The following is a 19443-nucleotide window of genomic DNA, read 5'->3' as shown; positions in this document are numbered from 1 at the left end:
CAAATCTTTAATCATTGCAAAGTGGCAAAACTGAGTGTAGATCATTGTCAAGGGGTAACTTTGTCGTACTCTCGGCTTTAGGTTGAGGGGTAGCATAGAGCGAACATCTCGTCAAATAATTTAATTGGCCAAAATTTTTTGTTGTGTACTTACATGTTGTATATTTTTTAAATATATTTGTATTATTATTCTGTATTCAATCAATTGGCAGAATAAACAGCATTGGACAAATGACAAATACTTTGTCAGAGCACGTCCATATCACATGACAATCATTACATGCTTATCAATACCACAAGATACATTCATAGTACATGCACTTACCAAGCAACAATAAATGCTATGCTAATTGAGTCCACCATTACAAGTAAAACAAAAAAACAAGATGAATTAGAAGAAATAAACCCAAAATAAAACCCACACCATTCCACCCAGGACTGTTTTGACTTAACTTCTCATAGCAAGAGATCTTACACTTTCAGCTGCGTTTGACCACATAAATAAGATTCTTTCATTGTCACCTTGAGAACGAGCAGTGGACAATTCCTAAATAACAATATCTAAAAATGAGAACACCCATTGGCGCAATGCCAGTGTATGCGGGGGCTTCCATCTTAAGGCAAGCATTTTTTGTTCTTGCAGTGGTTAGGCCTGCTAGCCACACCCTTTTGTGATCTAAAGACATTGATACTGATGTGCTGTCATTCAACAGCAACACAACAGGAGAGCAGGGAGATCTTACACTTTCTCCCAAGTATTTTAGATAGACATATAGCGATCTTTTTCCAAAAACAATAAACCTGGGGACAATTGCACATTACATGCATGAATAAAGCAGTGGCTGTGAACAGAAGGAACATAAAGAGGACGGTACTAAAAACATTTGATATATTTTGTGTGGAGTAGCATAAGTTCTATGAATGAAGTTGAAGTGAATTGTTTGGTGGTTAAGGTTCTGAGATTCTCCACTTATGTTACTCCACACAGTTTCCCACTCAATGTCTTCCTTTAGTACTCAAAAGTCATTATTCCATGGTTTCATTCATCTTTAAGGGTTTGTTTGTACCATCAACAATTTTCAAATAAATAACAGATACAATTCTTTTGGTTTTAGATTTTTACATACATCCAGTCAGTAAATGGATGTTTACATAAATGTGAAATCCAACGGACACCATTTAAGGTAGCACGTAACTGGAAAACAAAGGGCCTCCCGAGTGGCACAGCGGTCTAAGGTACTGCATCGCAGTGCTAGAGCCGTCACTACAGACCTGGGTTTGATCCCAGGCTGTGTCACAACCGGCCGTGATTGGGAGTCCTATAGGGCGGCTCACAATTGGCCCAGCGTCGTCCGGGTTAGGGGAGGGTTTGGCCGGGTTAGGCCTTCTTTGTAAATAAGAATTTGTTCTTAACTGAGGGTTTAGCCGGGGAAGTTCTACTTGGCTCATCGCGCTCTAGCGACTCCTTGTGGCGGGCCGGGTGCCTGCAGGTTGGCAGTTGAACGGTGTTTCCTCCGACACATTGGTGCGGCTGGCTTCCGGGTTAAGCGGGCGGGTGTTAAGCGCGGTTTGGACGGTCATGTTTTGGCGGACGCATGACTCGACCTTCGCCTCCCAAGCCCGTTGGGAAGTTGCAGCGATGAGACAAGCTCAAAAAAGGTGGTAAAATACACACACACACACAAAATAAAGATTAATGAAACATCTGTTGTACATCTGAAAAAGCACCTAGTCCTTGAGAGTCAAATAGATCTCTAAGTGTAAATAAACTTTTTTTACTCCATTGGGAATACACCAAATTACATGAGAGCATGTCTCTCATTCCTAATGTCTGTATAGACAGAACATAATGAAATCTAGCTTGTTTCAAGGGGATAATGAACAAACCGCGTAAAGAACAAGTTTCTCCTCAATTGACCGCCAAGCTGTGTCACGACTAGGATCTATCTATATTGGAATTGCTCGTGATACAAAAGCCCAGTGATAAAATGTAACATCCGGGAACACCCCACCCAACAGCAGGTTTGGGTCTTTGTAAAGTCGATCATTTGATTATTTGTGTTTTGCTATTCCAAGATTGCACTATGAAGCCTGTCCTAGTATCCTGATAGTAGACACAGCGGAATCATAGAGATAATAAAGTTCATACGGAGAAACACATTCACTTTAATTACAGAAACGCAAGACTGGGAAGCTAATGAGGACTGAGTCATCTCTTTCAATCACATTCAACCTTGTTTAGAAAGGAAGTATATGTCTTTGTCACAATCACTTCCAGACTCTTGTAAATATCAATGCCCAGATATCTACGGTCTTCAACATAAGGTATACCAGCTATTACAGAGTCATTAGAATTGTTAAGGGACAACAGTCCAGACTTTTGCCAGTTCGTTTTCTATCCCGCGAAGCTACTAAATGTACTAAATAAAAATGTTGTTTTAAACAAGAGGACATCCATCTGCATACAGCGAGATAAAATAGGAAGAGCCATTAATGATGATTGGTTCTATGGCATTGGGTTGCCGTACTGCTCGGGCAAGAGGCTGAAGTGAGAGAAGGAGAAGCAACGAAGAGATGGGGACAGAAGCTCTCCAGATGGGGACAGAAGCTCTACACATGGGGACAGAAGCTCTACAGATGGGGACAGAATCTCTACAGATGGGGACAGAAGCTCTACACATGGGGACAGAAGCTCTACAGATGGGGACAGAAGCTCTACAGATGGGGACAGAAGCTCTACAGATGGGGACAGAAGGAGGAGCAGTTAGTGCCGGTCATCACCATTGCACAAGAGTTGGCGTACAAAATCAGATTGATATATTTAGCACACAAGCCCAGATGACCTAGTGCGATCTGTAGGTACTCCCATTCTAACCTATCAAAGGCTTTTTCTGCATCTAATGGTAAGATGTCAGGGGAATCATTTCATTCTGGAGCAAAGTGTATCACATGCAATAGTCAACTTCCATCGTCTGATGCAAGGCGATCCTTAATAAGTCATGTTTATCCCCATAGATTAGTTTATCCAAATACTCATTCAGACGGCGTGCAAGAACCTTTGAGAATGGTGTACTTACGTTGTGACAATTTGCTACGGTTTGTATTTGTTTACATGCTGTAATGCTTTACTTTCTTATGACATTGTCCACTTTTCATCCTGTTTCTCTCTGTCTATATAGCTGGTGTTTAGTTTCTGTGAGAAGCTATTTGGCCTGCTGATAAAGGACATCGAGGCCATGGACCCCAGCATCCTCAAGGGAAATGCAGGCTCTGGGAAGAAGCACAATGTACATGTACCTCCAGCATCAACACTCTCATGACCTTTATTAATCAGATTAGCACCATTCCATGTTACAGTACATAGGACTATTCATACACTATAACTAATCATAACTACTTAGAAACTCAGCAAAAAAAGAAACGTCCTTTCACTGTCAACTGCGTTTATTTTCAGCAAACTTAACATGTGTAAATATTTGTATGGGCATAACAAGATTCAACAACTGCGACATAAACTGAACAAGTTCCACAGTCATGTGACTAACAGAAATGGAATAATGGTCCCTGAACAAAGGGGGGGGGGGGGGGTCGAAATCAAAAGTAACAGTCAGTATCTGGTGTGGCCACCAGCTTCATTAAGTAATGCAGTGCATCTCCTCCTCATGGACAGCACCAGATTTGCCAGTTCTTGCTGTGAGATGTTACCCCACTCTTCCACCAAGGCACCTGCAAGTTCCCGGACATTTCTGGGGGGAATGGCCCTAGCCCTCACCCTCCAATCTAACAGGTCCCAGATGTGCTCAATGGGATTGCGATACGGGCTCTTCGCTGGCCATGGCAGAACACTGACATTCCTGTCTTGCAGGTAATCACTCACAGAACGAGCAGTATGGCTGGTGGTATTGTCATGCTGGAGGGTCATGTCAGGATGGGTACCACATGAGGGAGGAGGATGTCTTCCCTGCAACGCATAGCGTTGAGATTGCCTGCAATGACAACAAGCTTAGTCCGATGATGCTGTGACACACCGCCCCAGACCATGACGGACCCTCCACCTCCAAATCGATCCCGCTCCAGAGTACAGGCCTCGGTGTAACGCTCATTCTTTCGACGATAAACGTGAATCCGACCATCACCCCTGGTGAGAAAAAAAACGTGACTCGTCAGTGAAGAGCACTTTTTGTCAGTCCTGTCTGGTCCAGCGACGGTGGGTTTGTGCCCATAGGCGACATTGTTGCCGGTGATGTCTGGTGAGGACCTGCCTTACAACAGGCCTACAAGCCCTCAGTCCAACCTCTCTCAGCCTATTGCGGACAGTCTGAGCACTGATGGAGGGATTGTGTGTTCCTGATGTAACTCTGGCAGTTGTTGTTGCCATCGTGTACCTGTCCCACAGGTGTGATGTTCAGATGTACCGGTCATGTGCAGGTGTTGTTACACGTGGTCTGCCACTGCGAGGACGATCAGCTGTCCATCCTGTCTCCCTGTAGCACTGTCTTAGACGTCTCACAGTACGGACATTGCAATTTATTGCCCTGGCCACATCTACAGTCCTCATGCCTCCTTGCAGCATGCCTAAGGCACATTCACGCAGATGAGCAGGGACCCTGGGCATCTTTCTTTTGGTGTTTTTCAGAGTCAGTAGAAAGGCCTCTTTAGTGTCCTAAGTTTTCATAACTGTGACCTTAATTGCCTACCGTCTGTAAGCTGTTAGTGTCTTAACGGCCGTTCCACAGGTGCATGTTCATTAACTGATTATGGTTCATTGAACAAGCATGGGAAACAGTGTTTGAACCGTTACAATGAAGATCTGTGAAGTTATTTGGATTTTTACAAATTATCTTTGAAAGACAGGGTCCTGAAAAAGGGACGTTTATTTTTTTCCTGAGTTTATTATAGTTACACTAGCTATACAGTAGTTATCGTGTACACAACATGGTGAAGTAAGCCACAACGAAGGTGCTAGCTAGTTAGTAAAGTCAATTCTCATAGAAAACGTGTGGAATTCTCTGTCCACCATCTCACTCCTAATTGTGTTCTATCTCCGTGGTCTTTACAGATTGACATTGGCTTGTTGCTGGGCAACAGCCAGGTGGTTTTCGAGAAGGCAGAGAGCTCCTCTCTTACCCTCATTGGTAAGTGTCATCCTTGGCTTGCTGTCTTGTATTAAGTGACTACATCAAATCTATTTAGTGTCACTCCATTACGATATTTGTAAATCAGGGTTGTGTATATCTGACAAGTTGGTCTGCTCAAAGCATGATAGACCCGGGATATTAAGATGTAAACAAATTAGGCTTGATATTTGCGTAATGAACCAAATTGGATGTGTTTACAAGGCTAAGCTAAGTGACACTCGGCCTCACTAAACCACCCTGACTGACTTTATCGGTTTATGGCATGTGCTTGTTGTAACCCAATACGACCCCAAGGGGGCACCCTGTCCACATTTGTTGTTTGACTATCCTTCCCTTGCTTTCAGTTGTTTTGAGTGATGAAATTGAGATGGCCCTAGAGAGGAAAGTGTCATTCATTCAGTGGCATGTAAAGTACATGTTGTTCATTATGTCTTTGACGAACTATTTAGTTAATACATTAAAAGCTTTGCACCATTCCCCATCTGTGAGCTGCCACTGGTGCTAGGTTTACACACATACAAAACACTAATAAAGAAGAAAATGGCAAACGTCAAATAGATGAGAACTTGAGGTTAACAAAGTGTTTAACCTTTTTTGTGTATTTGCCTTTCTGAAAATCAAGGGAAAGCGAAGACCAGAGAGTCTCGTCAGTCCATCATCAACCCAGACTGGAACTTTGAACGCATGGGCATCGGTGGCCTGGACAAGGAGTTCTCTGACATCTTCCGTAGGGCCTTCGCCTCTCGAGTCTTCCCTCCAGACATCGTGGAGCAGATGGGTGAGCTCCTCTCTGTCTCTGTTGGTCTTTCTCGTCCTCCAGATCTTTCTTTCTCAACAGCAGTTTCTCTTTCTTGATTTTCACTCAATCCATTGTATTCAGTCCTATTTCCACACATGCCTGTTCTCTTGCACACTCAGTTTCTCGCTCTCTTACTTGTACTTTTTATAGCTCTCTGTGTATTTTTCTCTCACCACATCCCCCCGCTAACCACTTTTCAAGGTCCCAGTGAGCCTGTGTTCCAGCCTAACGTTAGACAGACTGAACCATTTGCCACTGTGAGGGGAGGGGGGGAGGCAGGACAGCCTGCCAAACCAAATCACACAATCGGTCTCTGGATGAAACACCATGATATGAATAAGACTCTCTGTGTTCTGATGGCATTGGCTTTCAGACCAATACTACTGCACATTGTGACAAAGTCTCAAACAAATGGACCGAATGGGGATACTATTATTGGACTGACAATGTAGTTTCAGACTTTTCTCTTTGTTTGACAACACTACTGAACACTAGACTACCGGTAAACTAGTTATTTAAAAAATGAATTGTCTCACTCACTCGGTTAGGCCCAAGGGGGCTTCCATCATTGGACAGACAATGTAGTGTCCTCTCGAGATGCTGCTCTCATTCGTCAGTCGTCCGTCAGTTATGACGCAGGCATCCATCCCCCACGGAATAATCCTTGCATGCACTGGTAAATAGTTGTTTGACATGTCTCAGATTACGATGCTGATTCCCATCACTAAAGGATGGTTCATAGTGAAAGCAAGTCAGGTGCTCTTCTGCGTCATCCACACACACACACACAAACACAGAGAGAGAGAGCCCCAGTCCTAGCCTTGTGGCGTCCAGTGTGAGTGCTAGAGATGACCTTAAGCAGGGCGGCTGGGTGCTATGGGGTGCAGGAGTTGGCCCCTGGCTGTGGCCAGCTGGCTGGTCTAATGAGATGGCGAGCCCTGATAGAGGAGAGTCTAAAGGTGAGGGTGTAATTGGGGAGTGTCGGGGAGCGCAGGTGCTGAGAGAGATGATCATAGGGGGGAGGTGTGTGTGTGTGTGTGGTGGGGGGGGGGGGAGCTCTCACTCTCTCCATGTCTCCTCACACTCCCGCAAAAGTCAGGAAGAAAGCAATGGAACACACACACATACACACACACTATAATGCTTTACCTGGAGCCCCTCCTCACTACCCCTGTCTGTCTCCCCTTCAGCACGTATAAATGACAGGGGCGATGTTTATCTCTGGCCCCTCGATGAGTCGGGAGCAAATGTCACTAAACAGGTGCAAAAAGCTACTAGGACCAATGCAGTCTGGGTTTCAGTCTAGACCCAAAACTGCTCCAAATTGGTTTGGTCTAATCACAAGACTTGATCTTTATAAGAAACACACCACAGAGTCAACTTGTAGTGATGAATCAAGCATTAAATACAGAAAATCTAGCCAATTCATCTGTTTTTTACCTGCTCATTCTCACAAATTGAACTTGTGAACTTTAAATACCTTGGGAATGTTTCATATCTGGATGTGACATATGAATCAGGGATGAGATCAGACAATGACTTTAAGGCAAAAGTCACCTCAAACACAGTGCATTGGAGAAACAGCCAATGGAAGCATAGAGTGCTAAAGAGGCCTAAGGACTCTGATACGACTCTGATACGACTCTGATACGACTCTGATACGATTCTGATACGACTCTGATACGACTCTGATACGATTGTGACGCACAAAAACCATTCACACCAAGTCTGATACGATTGTGACGCACACAAACCATTCACACCAAGTCTGATACGATTGTGACGCACAAAAACCATTCACACCAAGTCTGATACGATTGTGACGCACACAAACCATTCACACCAAGTCTGATACGATTGTGACGCACAAAAACCATTCACACCAAGTCTGATACGATTGTGACGCACAAAAACCATTCACACCAAGTCTGATACGATTGTGACGCACAAAAACCATTCACACCAAGTCTGATACGATTGTGACGCACAAAAACCATTCACACCAAGTCTGATACGATTGTGACGCACACAAACCATTCACACCAAGTCTGATACGATTGTGTCGCACACAAACCATTCACACCGACTCTGATACGATTGTGACGCACAAAAACCATTCACACCAAGTCTGATACGATTGTGACGCACACAAACCATTCACACCAAGTCTGATACGATTGTGACGCACAAAAACCATTCACACTGACTCTGATACGATTGTGACGCACACAAACCATTCACACCAAGTCTGATACGATTGTGACGCACACAAACCATTCACACCAAGTCTGATACGATTGTGACGCACACAAACCATTCACACCAAGTCTGATACGATTGTGACGCACACAAACCATTCACACCAAGTCTGATACGATTGTGACGCACACAAACCATTCACACCAAGTCTGATACGATTGTGACGCACACAAACCATTCACACCAAGTCTAATACGATTGTGACGCACACAAACCATTCACACCAAGTCTAATACTATTGTGACGCCCACAAACCATTCACACCAAGTCTAATACGATTGTGACGCACACAAACCATTCACACCAAGTCTGATACGATTGTGACGCACACAAACCATTCACACCAAGTCTGATACGATTGTGACGCACACAAACCATTCACACCAAGTCTGATACGATTGTGACGCACACAAACCATTCACACCAAGTCTGATACGATTGTGACGCACACAAACCATTCACACCAAGTCTGATACGATTGTGACGCACACAAACCATTCACACCAAGTCTGATACGATTGTGACGCACACAAACCATTCACACCAAGTCTGATACGATTGTGACGCACACAAACCATTCACACCAAGCCTGATGTGTTTCTATTAACGTTTTGTCGGTGTCCCTCCCTGGCAGGCTGTAAGCACGTGAAGGGCATCCTGTTGTTCGGGCCTCCCGGCTGTGGTAAGACTCTGATGGCCAGGCAGATTGGGAAGATGCTGAACGCCCGCGAGCCCAAAGTGGTCAACGGCCCTGAGATCCTCAATAAGTACGTGGGAGAGTCCGAGGCAAACATCAGGAAGCTGTTCGCCGACGCAGAGGATGAGCAGAAGAGGGTGGGCGGGAAAAAAATCATAAACACTATGTGACATAGATAAAAACTCAGTAAGATGCGTACACACACACACACACACACACACACACACACACACACACACACACACACACACACACACACACACACACACACACACACACACACACACACACACACACACACACACACACACACACACCAGTAAATCAATTGTGTATGTTATTAAATACACCCAGTTCCTTCAATGCAATTACTCATGTGGTTATCAAGCACAACATACCTGATAACAAGTCAATCAAATAGATGTTATACTAAATGGATTCCTTATCCTGAGGCCAATATGCAGCCTACTCCACGAAACACAGATAAGCATCACACAAATCCTCACAGAGAAGCTAATTTCTCCTGCAGAAGATTGATTTGCCCTTTAAGGAGGCATATTAGTAATAATAACGGTGGAAAAGTCAGTGGGTTTCTCCATACTGGGGGACAGTTGTGTATTGAGCCCCCATGGTGACGCCGGTGTGACAGTGACGGCCTCACTCCTCACCACCTAATGAGTTGCTGGGTTATCTCTGCCCCCCTCTCTGTCCCCCTCTCTCACCTAGCCCACAATAAGCCCAGCTCCACACCTGCTTTAAATGCTACGTCTGGAGACTGACAGGGCCAGAGATGGACCGATAACCCCCCACCCCGCTCTCTCTATCTCTTGCTTTCAGTCTCTCTCACCTCGCTCTCTCTTTTTCTCTCTCACGCATTCTCTCGGTCTCTCTCGGTCTCTGCCTCACACAAACTCTCTCTTTCTCTCTTTATCTTTCTCTGTTTGTGCAGACTCTGTCCCTCCATGCCAGAGCAGAGGGAGGATGAGGAGGCTTTGAAAGGTTTTAGATTTCACTCTTGTCACACCAAGGAGAATTTAGCCCGGAACAGCCATGGCTGCCAGTGGTAGACATTCTACACACTCTCCTAAGTTAGCACTGCATTGACTGTGTGACCACAGCATCCTTCCTCCTGCTTCATTCACTCATATCTCTCTCCTTCCACAGCTGGGTGCCAACAGTGGGCTGCACATCATCATCTTTGATGAGATCGACGCCATCTGTAAGCAACGTGGCAGCATGGCGGGCAGCACAGGTGTCCACGACACGGTGGTCAACCAGCTGCTCTCCAAGATAGACGGAGTAGAGCAGCTCAACAACATCCTGGTCATAGGTGAACCACACATACATGCGCATTTTCATACATGCGCACAGAAACACATACACACAGACAGTATCAGTCAAAAGTTGGGACACCTACTCATTCCAGGGTTTTTCTTTATTTTTAATATTTTCTACATTGTAGAATAATAGTGAAGACATCAAAACTATGAAATAACACATATGGAATCATGTAGTAACCAAAAAGTGTTAAACAAATCAAAATATATTTTATTTGAGATTCTTCAAATAGCTACCCCTTGCCTTGATGACAGCTTTGCACACTCTTGCCATTCTCTCAACCAGAATCATGAGGTAGTCACCTGGAATGCATTTCAATTAACAGGTGTGACTTGTTTAAAGTTAATTTATAGAATTTATTTCCTTCTTAATGCGTTTGAGCCAGTCAGTTGTGTTGTGGCAAGGTAGGGGTGGTATACAGAAGATAGCCCTATTTGGTAAAATACCAAGTCCATATTAGGCCTATTTGGTAAAATACCAAGTCCATATTAGGGCAAGAACAGCTCAAATAAGCAAAGAGAAACAACAATCCATCATTACTTTAAGACATGAAGGTCAGTCAATACAGAACATTTCAAGAACTTTGAACGTTTCTTCAAGTGCAGTTGCAAAAACAATCAAGCGCTATGATGAAACTGGCTCTCATGAGGACCGTCACAGGAATGGAAGACCCAGAGTTACCTCTGCTGCAGAGGATAAGTTCATTAGTTACCAGCCTCAGAAATTGCAGCCCAAATAAATGCTTCACAGAGTTCAAGTAAAGACATATCTCAACATCAACTGTGTGAATCAGGCCTTCATAGTCGAATTGCTGCAAAGAAACCACTACTAAAGGACACCAATAAGAAGAAGAGACTTGCTTGGGCCAAGAAACAGGAGCAATGGACTTTAGACTGGTGGAAATCTGTCCTTTGGTCTGGAGTCCAAATTGGAGAATTTTGGTTTCAGCTGCTGTGTCTTTGTGAGACGCGGTGTGGGTGAACGCATGTGTATTTCCCACCGTAAAGCATGGAGGAGGAGGTGTTATGATGTGGGGCTGCTTTTTTGTAATTTATTTAGAACCAGCATGGCTACCACAGCATTCTGCAGTGATACACCATCCCATCTGGTTTGGGCTTAGTGGGACTATCATTTGTTTTTCGACAGGACAATGACCCAACACACCTCCAGGCTGTGTAAGGGCTATTTGACCAAGAAGGAGAATGATGGAGTGCTGCATCAGAAGACCTGGCCTCCACAATCACCTGACCTCAACCAAATTGAAATTGAGCCAACAAGTGCTCAGCATGTGGGAACTCCTTCAAGACTGTTGGAAAAGCATTCCAGGTGATGCTGGTTGAGAGAATGCAAGAGTGTGCAAAGCTGTCATCAAGGCAAATGGTGGCTATTTGAAGAATCTCAAATATAAAATATAAAAATGCTTTCTACATGATTGCATATGTTCTAAAACTTTTGACCAGTAGTGTACGCAAATGTACATGCACGCACGCACGCACGCACGCAGTGCAGTGTTAAATTTAACACTTTCTTAGTGTGTGTATGTGACCCACTGAAATAGTGTTAAACCAGCACTTTTCAAAGTGTTGACAAACTAACACTCTAAGAGTGTTGGATCACTAACACTGTGGGTGTTGCAAATTCCGAATTAAAGATGCACTATGCAGAAATTTCTTCGCCATTTCCTTGTTGCAAAAATTCTAATAGTTCGCCTAATTTCAGTTTCTGTACCAAAACAAGCAATAGTGTAGAGAATCATTGTACCATCTTAACCGCTATATATTATCCATAACCAGAAGTATTGTATTTTCAGCTGTTTGAAACTGGTGTACAAACCTGAAAGTAAAAGACCCAAAAAAGAAACTTTAAAATGGGAAACGTAGAAATAGCGCACATAGAACAGATCAACCACTTATTAGACTTGCTTTCAATGAGAATGACAAAGCTATAAGACACATTTCTATGTGAATTTTGTCAGGTCGCCCAAAAAGTTACATAATGCAGCTTTAAAAGAACACTTAGTTGTGTTAAAGTAATATTTTGGGGTGTTTTGACATTGTAGGGTGTAGAGCCTCATTTACATATTTCCCAGCATGCCTTTCAAGTGAATGTTAGAGATACCGACCCATGAATATGTGTGTTCGTGACAGAGGCATGGTTTTTGCAGTCAAAAACATAGTCCTGAAACCTTCAAGTGAATGTGTTTGAATTAAAAGTAAAACATTTATGACCATATATTAGACGTTTCTTAAGGCCTTTAGTTATGGCCTAGTTTTCCCCCAACATTTGTATTTTTATGGATCCCCATTGCCAAAGCAGCAGCTACTCTTCCTGTGGTCTAGCAAATTTACGGCAGTTATACAATTTTATTTACAATACGTTCTCAGATTTCACAACACACTGTGTGCCCTAGGCCCCTACTCCACCACTACCACATATCTACAATACAAAATCCATGTGTGTGTATAGTGCATATGTTATTGTGTGTGTGTGTGTGTGTGGACGCATGTGTCTGCCTATGTTTGTGTTGCTTCACAGTCCCCGCTGTTCCATAAGGTGTAATTTTTATATTTTTTTATACAATTTTACTGCTTTCATCAGTTACTTGATGTGGAGTTCCATGTAGTCATGGCTCTATGTACTACTGTGCACCTCCCATAGTCTGTTCTGGACATGGGGACTGTAAAGAGACCTCTTGTGGCATGTCTTGTAGGGTATGCATTGGTGACATTCAACATGTCAATACCTCTCATAAATACAAATAGTGATGAAGTCAATCTCTCCTCCACTTTGAGCCAGGAGAGATTGACATTCATATTATTCATGTTAGCTGTCTGTGTAAATCCATGGGCCAGCCGTGCTGCCCTGTTCTGAGCCAATTGCAATTTTCCCTTTTTGTGGCACCTGACCACACAACTGAACAGTAGTCCAGGTGTGACAAAACTAGGGACTGTAGGACCTGTCTTGTTGATAGTGCTGATAAGAAGGTAGAGCAGCGCTTTGTTATTGACAGACTTCTCCCCATCTTAGCTACTGCTGTATCAATATGTTTTGACTATGACAGTTTACTATCCAGGGTTACCCCAAGCAGTTTAGTCACCTCAACTTGCTCAATTTCCACATGATTTATTACAACATTTAGTTGAGGTTTAGGGTTTAGTGAATGATTTGTCCCAAATACAATTATTTGTTAGAAATATTTAGGACTAACTTATTCTTTGCCACCCACTCTGAAACTAGCTGCATCTCTTTAAGTGTTGCAGTCATTTAAATCGCTGTAGTAGCTGACATGTATAGTGTTGAGTCATCTGCATACATAGACACACTGGCTTTACTCGTTAGTAAAGATTGAAAAAGTAAGGGGCCTAGACAGCTGCCCTGGGGAATTCCTGATTCTACCTGGATTATGTTGGAGATGCTTCCATTAAAGAACACCCTCTGTGTTCTGTTAGATGAGTAACTCTTTATCCACAATATAGCAGGGGGTGTAAAGCCATAGCACACGTTTTTCCAGCAGCTACTATGATCGATAAAGCCAAAAGCCGCACTGAAGTCTAACATTGTGATATGATGATCCTGGCTCATGGGCCATATCAGATCTGCAAGTCACAATATGCTGGCTAGTGAAGTGATTTGTAATTCCTATTGGAATCCAGCCAGAGGAAGGATATTCAACAATTTGAACTTTTTATCACCGACAACCTGCATTCAGAACGACTGCTATGGTGAAGAGCTTGTCGAACAAGACTACCTAAACCATCTAAACTGGAACAACCATCTCTGTAACAGTTGCAATAAGTCCAACCACTTACAGATTGGATTCGTTTTGAAATATCTAAGTTATTTATCTTTTGTTTAGTATAATTAAGCAATAAGGCCTAAGGGGGTGTGGTATATGGTCAAAATACCATGGAGAAGGGCTGTTCTTACACACAACGCAACGCAGAGTGCCTGGATACATCCCATAGCTGTGGTATGTTGGCCGTATACCACACACCCCCGAGGTGCCTTATTGCGATTTTAAACTGGTTACCAACGTAATTAGAGCTATAAAACAAAATGTTTTGTCATACCTGTGGTATATGGTCTGATATACTGTACCACGTCTGTCAACCAATAAGCATTCTGGACTCGAACCAACCAGTTCATCAGATCAATTAATCAATAGGGGACAGAATAGGGGACACTGCAAAAATGAATGAATGGTGCGCAAGAAGCGCGATTGCGCATTAGATGACGCTTTTCAGTATGGTTGAGTAGTATGTTGATATTTGTTGCTTACTGCATACGTTTTTACTAAACAGTACTCTCTAAAATAGTATGTAGTAGGGTCACAGTCTGCTTGACTGACCGGTTGAGTTGTAGTCTGAGAAGATGAGCGGGATTATCTGAGCTATGCCTTTCTTGCCCTCCCTCTTCTTCTATCTAATCTTCCTTCTCCCTCTATCTCTCCCTCTATCTATCTCTCCCTCTATCTCTCCCTCTATCTATCTCTCCCTCTATCTCTCCCTCTATCTCTCCCTCTATCTCTCCATCTGTGCCTCCTAAGGAATGACCAACAGGCCGGACCTGATAGATGAGGCGTTGTTGAGACCAGGCAGGTTGGAAGTCAAAATGGAGATTGGTAAGAAAGCACAACGTAGTACACCACAAAGCATCCAACCTAACCAAAGACCTTGCTTAATTTTTGTTAGTTTACTGTATTCCGGTTTTAGTTTGTTATCAGGTAGTTTTTTTTCTTCTGAGAAAGACATTGTTATTCGTAGATGTTGTACCTTTTTACCCGACAACCAACCAACAAACCAACACCCAGACATTTCTACTGTTCCATTTCCATCTCTTGTACAGTATGCAGTTACACGGTAAAGAAACACACAGATATATACGAGACGTTTCCTTCACGCTTCCTCCCCCAGGTTTGCCTGATGAGAAGGGGCGTGTCCAGATCCTCAACATCCACACTGCTAAAATGCGTCAGTTCAACCTGCTGGGCAGCGACGTGGACGTCAGCGAGCTGGCCGCCGAGACAAAGAACTACAGCGGAGCCGAGCTGGAGGGGCTGGTCAGAGCTGCCCAGTCCACTGCCATGAACCGACACATCAAGGTCACTATCACAAACAGGCGGCCATTTTCATTAGCCTAGATCAACCCTCTTGGTTGGAGAGCTAACATCCTGAAGGTTTTTCAGTCCAACCCTGATTTGGCACACCTGGTTCTAGTTATTAGCTGCTCGCCAAGACCTTAAGTAGCCATTTCAGGTATGTTAAGTTAGGGTTAGACTGAAAACCTACAGGACGTTAGATCTCCAGAACGAGGGTTGGGCAGCCCTGGCCAAGATGGAGGGCGTTTTTCTCTTCTCCTTAACATTAACTCTACAACTGACAATCTTTATGCGTTAATGGGCTGTAGGTCTCGTAGGTATTTCACAATCAGTCATGAGACAAAGTGCTCCCTCAGAGCGGAAAGGTCAGACAACTTTCGTCTGGGAGGGAGAGGGAGGGAGGGAGAAAACGAGTGATAAGGACAGAGAGAGAGACAGAGGGGAGGGAGCACTCCAGCCATTCCACCTGTGTAAGCCCTTGTCTGTCCATGTCATCACCCTCTAATATGGTCCAGGAGTGTGGTGGGGGGGCAGACCACTTAACAGACTAGCACCTCGCTTAATCTGACCGTGTGTGTGTGTTAAATCAGTAAGACCTAAAAGTCACTATTACCTTGTCATCATTACAGGACTAAATAAAGGTAGATACTATCAATGAGTAGCTGAACATTTTGTCTACACTCGATATCACAGTGCCATTTAATACATCTAGTGTCAGGGTTTAGCGTTAAAGTTAGTCGAACAGTTTGTTGATAGTTAGTTGAACATCTATTAACCGTCTGTATTGGACCATTCTAAGAACATGTCCCTCTGTCCCCCTGCAGGCCAGTGCCACCGTGGAGGTGGACCTGGAGAAGGCAGTGAATCTGCAGGTCCACAGAGACGACTTCCTGGGCTCGCTGGACAACGACATCAAACCTGTGAGTAGACCCCTTCCGTCCTCCATCTCTTTACCTTTCTCCAGCCCTCTCTCTTTACCATTGCCTACATCCAAAAGTCCTCCTCCAACAGTTGGACTTACAAAAATGGCATCATCCACTTGTAGTTGATGGCAGTGTCCACTATACGCAGGGAATTAGATTTTAAATTTTTTAATAATTTTAAGATATATAAAAAAAAAAAAGTGATTTTATAAGGGACCCTTTCAGGCTATGGATGGTGAAGTGCAAGGGTCCCCAATTACATTCAGCCGTGGGCCGATTTTTCTTTGAGCGCATGGTTGGTTGGCCGGAACATAGTTATAAATAATTTGTACGCTGCAAATTGACCACAGTAACCCCAAACAGATATAGTATTTGACAAAAACAGAATCTTTTCAAACCTTGAATACATTTGGAAACGATCACATATGCCTCTCTATTTATGCGTGGGAATACTTGGGAACAGATTTCCTTCATTAAAATCACTTTGAGAAAAAACTTGGGGGGGCCAAATAAAATCACCTGCTGGCTGAAGTTGGACACCCTGGTTTAGTGGATCTGACTTCTCTCTGTCTCTCTCTCTCTGTCTCTCTCTATCCAATGGCCAGGCTTTTGGTACCAACTCGGAGGACTATGCCAGCTACATCATGAATGGCATCATAAAGTGGGGTGACCCGGTGACTGCTGTGCTGGATGATGGGGAGCTGCTGGTGCAGCAGACTAAGAACAGCGACCGCACACCGCTGGTGTCTGTGCTCCTGGAAGGTAACACACACACACACACACGCACACACACTTTTACATTTGAATCAGTTAGCAGACAATTTTATCCAGATCGACTTACAGTTGGTGCATTTATCTTAAGGTAGCTAGGTACGACAAGCACATTTTATTTAAACTTTATTTAACTAGGCAATTCAGTTAAGAGCAAATTCTTATTTATAAAGACGGCCTACCCCAGGAAAACCCTCCCCTAACCCGGATGACGCGTAGCCAATTGTGCACCGCCCTATGGGACTCCCGATCACGTCCGGTTGTGATGCAGCCAGAGATCGAACCAGGGTCTGTAGTGACACCTTAGACCACGGCGCCACTCGGGAGTATCTCACAGTCATAGTATGTCAAATTTCCCTCAGCAAAGCAGCTCTGAGCAAAGTCAGTGCTAGTAAGAAAAGCAATGACACCAACTGTTACAATGTTCTATAGTATATCTATACAATATACTATAGAACGTTGTAACAGATCTATAGAATATACTATAGAACGTTGTAACAGATCTATAGAATATACTATAGAACGTAACAGATCTATAGAATATACTATAGAACATTGTAACATATCTATAGAATATACTATAGAACATTGTAACATATCTATAGAATATACTATAGAACATTGTAACATATCTATAGAATATACTATAGAACATTATAACATATCTATAGTATATCTATAGAATATACTATAGAACATTGTAACATATCTATAGTATCTATAGTATTTTTTTTTACCCCTTTACTGCTAAAAGGGACACCAGCATGAAGATGGTAAAAGAAAGACATTTTCCAGCGTTTGGCATTATAAGAGCTGAAAGATTATATTTAAGCATACTGATAAATGCAAATATTTATTCAAATAATCATATTATCATTAAGATATCCTTTGGTTCAATATACAGGATTGCGGTGTAAATATAGTATGCTATGCTCTCTCTCTCCTAGGTCCACCCAACAGTGGAAAGACGGCCCTAGCTGCTAAGATCGCAGAGGAATCCCAGTTTCCCTTTATAAAGATCTGTTCTCCCGACAAGATGATCGGTCACTCCGAAATCGCTAAGTGCCAGGCCATCAAGAAGGTGAGGAAAGGGTTACACACACACATACACACCTGTGTCAGTACCTGTGTCTTGACCACCCTTAACCCTCTTTGTTCCAGATATTTGAAGATGCCTACAAGTCCCAGCTGAGCTGTGTAGTGGTGGACGACATTGAACGCTTGCTGGGTAAGGTCCTGCTTGCGTTGTGGTTACACTGTTCTTCTTTTCGTTTCTTTTTCAAGTATCCTTTTAAGTTCAGGGTTGTAACATACAGTAAACACTGGGCAGTTTGCTTAAGATACAGACCTTCTTAAAGAACCATGTGTTGGAAAACCATGCTCTTATATTTTCCACCCAAGCATCACTTTCATGGTAAAGGTCCACAGATCATTGAATCATGAGGTCGGAGTATTTATTAGAAATTCTCGTTGTCTCTTTGTGCTTTGGTGTCCTTGTTCTCAGACTATGTCCCGATTGGCCCTCGTTTCTCAAACCTGGTCCTTCAAGCTCTGCTGGTTCTCCTCAAGAAACCCCCCCCCAAAGTCAGTATTCTGTGAACTTTGGCACTTACTTGAATATGTGTTTGTGTGTGTGTGTGTGAGAGAGAGAGAGAGTGTGTGTGTTTAGTCATAGCATTTAAATGTTTCTGTGTATGCTCTAGTGGTTATTTTGCCAGTGGCAGACAGATGTCAGCAGATCGTACTGATGCCCCCAGTAATGCAAGTCATTTCCATGCAGAGTGAATCAAAGTGTATCCTAGTTGTGGGACAGTATACATCTTTACCCCTGTGTTTCTGTGCGCATGAGCTATATCTCCTGAATGTAAACCACTACCACATTTAAGGCTGTAGGCCTAGGCTACGTTCAGCTGTGAACGTTTGTCAATGAGTATGATAATGTATTGGTCCAGGCAGGCTGTTGTGCTGGGTGTGAATGGGAGCCGGGGCTGCTTCTCCAGGCTTGTGAAGCTCCAGGCCCAGCGGGGTGCCCGGCCCGGGTGAGGCCAGGGGAGGCCTGCCTCGAGGGGGGGGGGGGGGACAACAGAAGAGAATGGGCTCTGTGAGAGAGCCGGGGGGGTGGGGAGACGACCTGGCAGCACTGCCGCCTGTGTGGTACCTCATCTGCATGCATGGGCACACCCCCTCCGCACAATGGGGGGGGGCCAGCCCATAATCCTCCACTCCTCTGGCCCCGAACGAGCGACTAGGGCCTCTGGGGAAAGAAACTAGCCTCTTTCCTGATTCAGAGTCACCTAGACTTAAGCAGCTATGTAGAGGTGGTTGACCGTGGAGAGACTGACAGACTGACCAGAATCAAGCGTGATTAAAATGCACAAGGCTCATATTAGGCAGTAGGGACCCCACCATTCCAGACAAATG

The 19443-nt window shown here is 43.8% G+C and overlaps 1 protein-coding gene across 1 annotated transcript in view; it reads left to right on the top strand.

The window, feature by feature from the left end:
* The window catches only part of LOC129843332 (vesicle-fusing ATPase-like), a 45168-nt gene that overhangs the window by 21040 nt on the left and 4685 nt on the right, over positions 1–19443 (top strand). Inside the window, exons 6-17 of the mRNA XM_055912010.1 lie at positions 3179–3286; positions 5059–5134; positions 5760–5915; positions 8830–9029; positions 10057–10222; positions 14777–14851; positions 15144–15331; positions 16153–16248; positions 16857–17013; positions 17970–18103; positions 18184–18250; positions 18527–18606. Coding sequence (XP_055767985.1) covers positions 3179–3286; positions 5059–5134; positions 5760–5915; positions 8830–9029; positions 10057–10222; positions 14777–14851; positions 15144–15331; positions 16153–16248; positions 16857–17013; positions 17970–18103; positions 18184–18250; positions 18527–18606 — 1503 coding nt within the window. The remainder of the gene's footprint in view (positions 1–3178; positions 3287–5058; positions 5135–5759; positions 5916–8829; positions 9030–10056; positions 10223–14776; positions 14852–15143; positions 15332–16152; positions 16249–16856; positions 17014–17969; positions 18104–18183; positions 18251–18526; positions 18607–19443) is intronic.

The sequence above is a fragment of the Salvelinus fontinalis genome, chromosome 1, assembly GCF_029448725.1.
Source record: "Salvelinus fontinalis isolate EN_2023a chromosome 1, ASM2944872v1, whole genome shotgun sequence".
Lineage (NCBI taxonomy): Eukaryota > Metazoa > Chordata > Actinopteri > Salmoniformes > Salmonidae > Salvelinus > Salvelinus fontinalis.
Note: the sequence above shows the minus strand (reverse complement) of the source record. Positions and strands in the feature narration are given on the sequence as shown.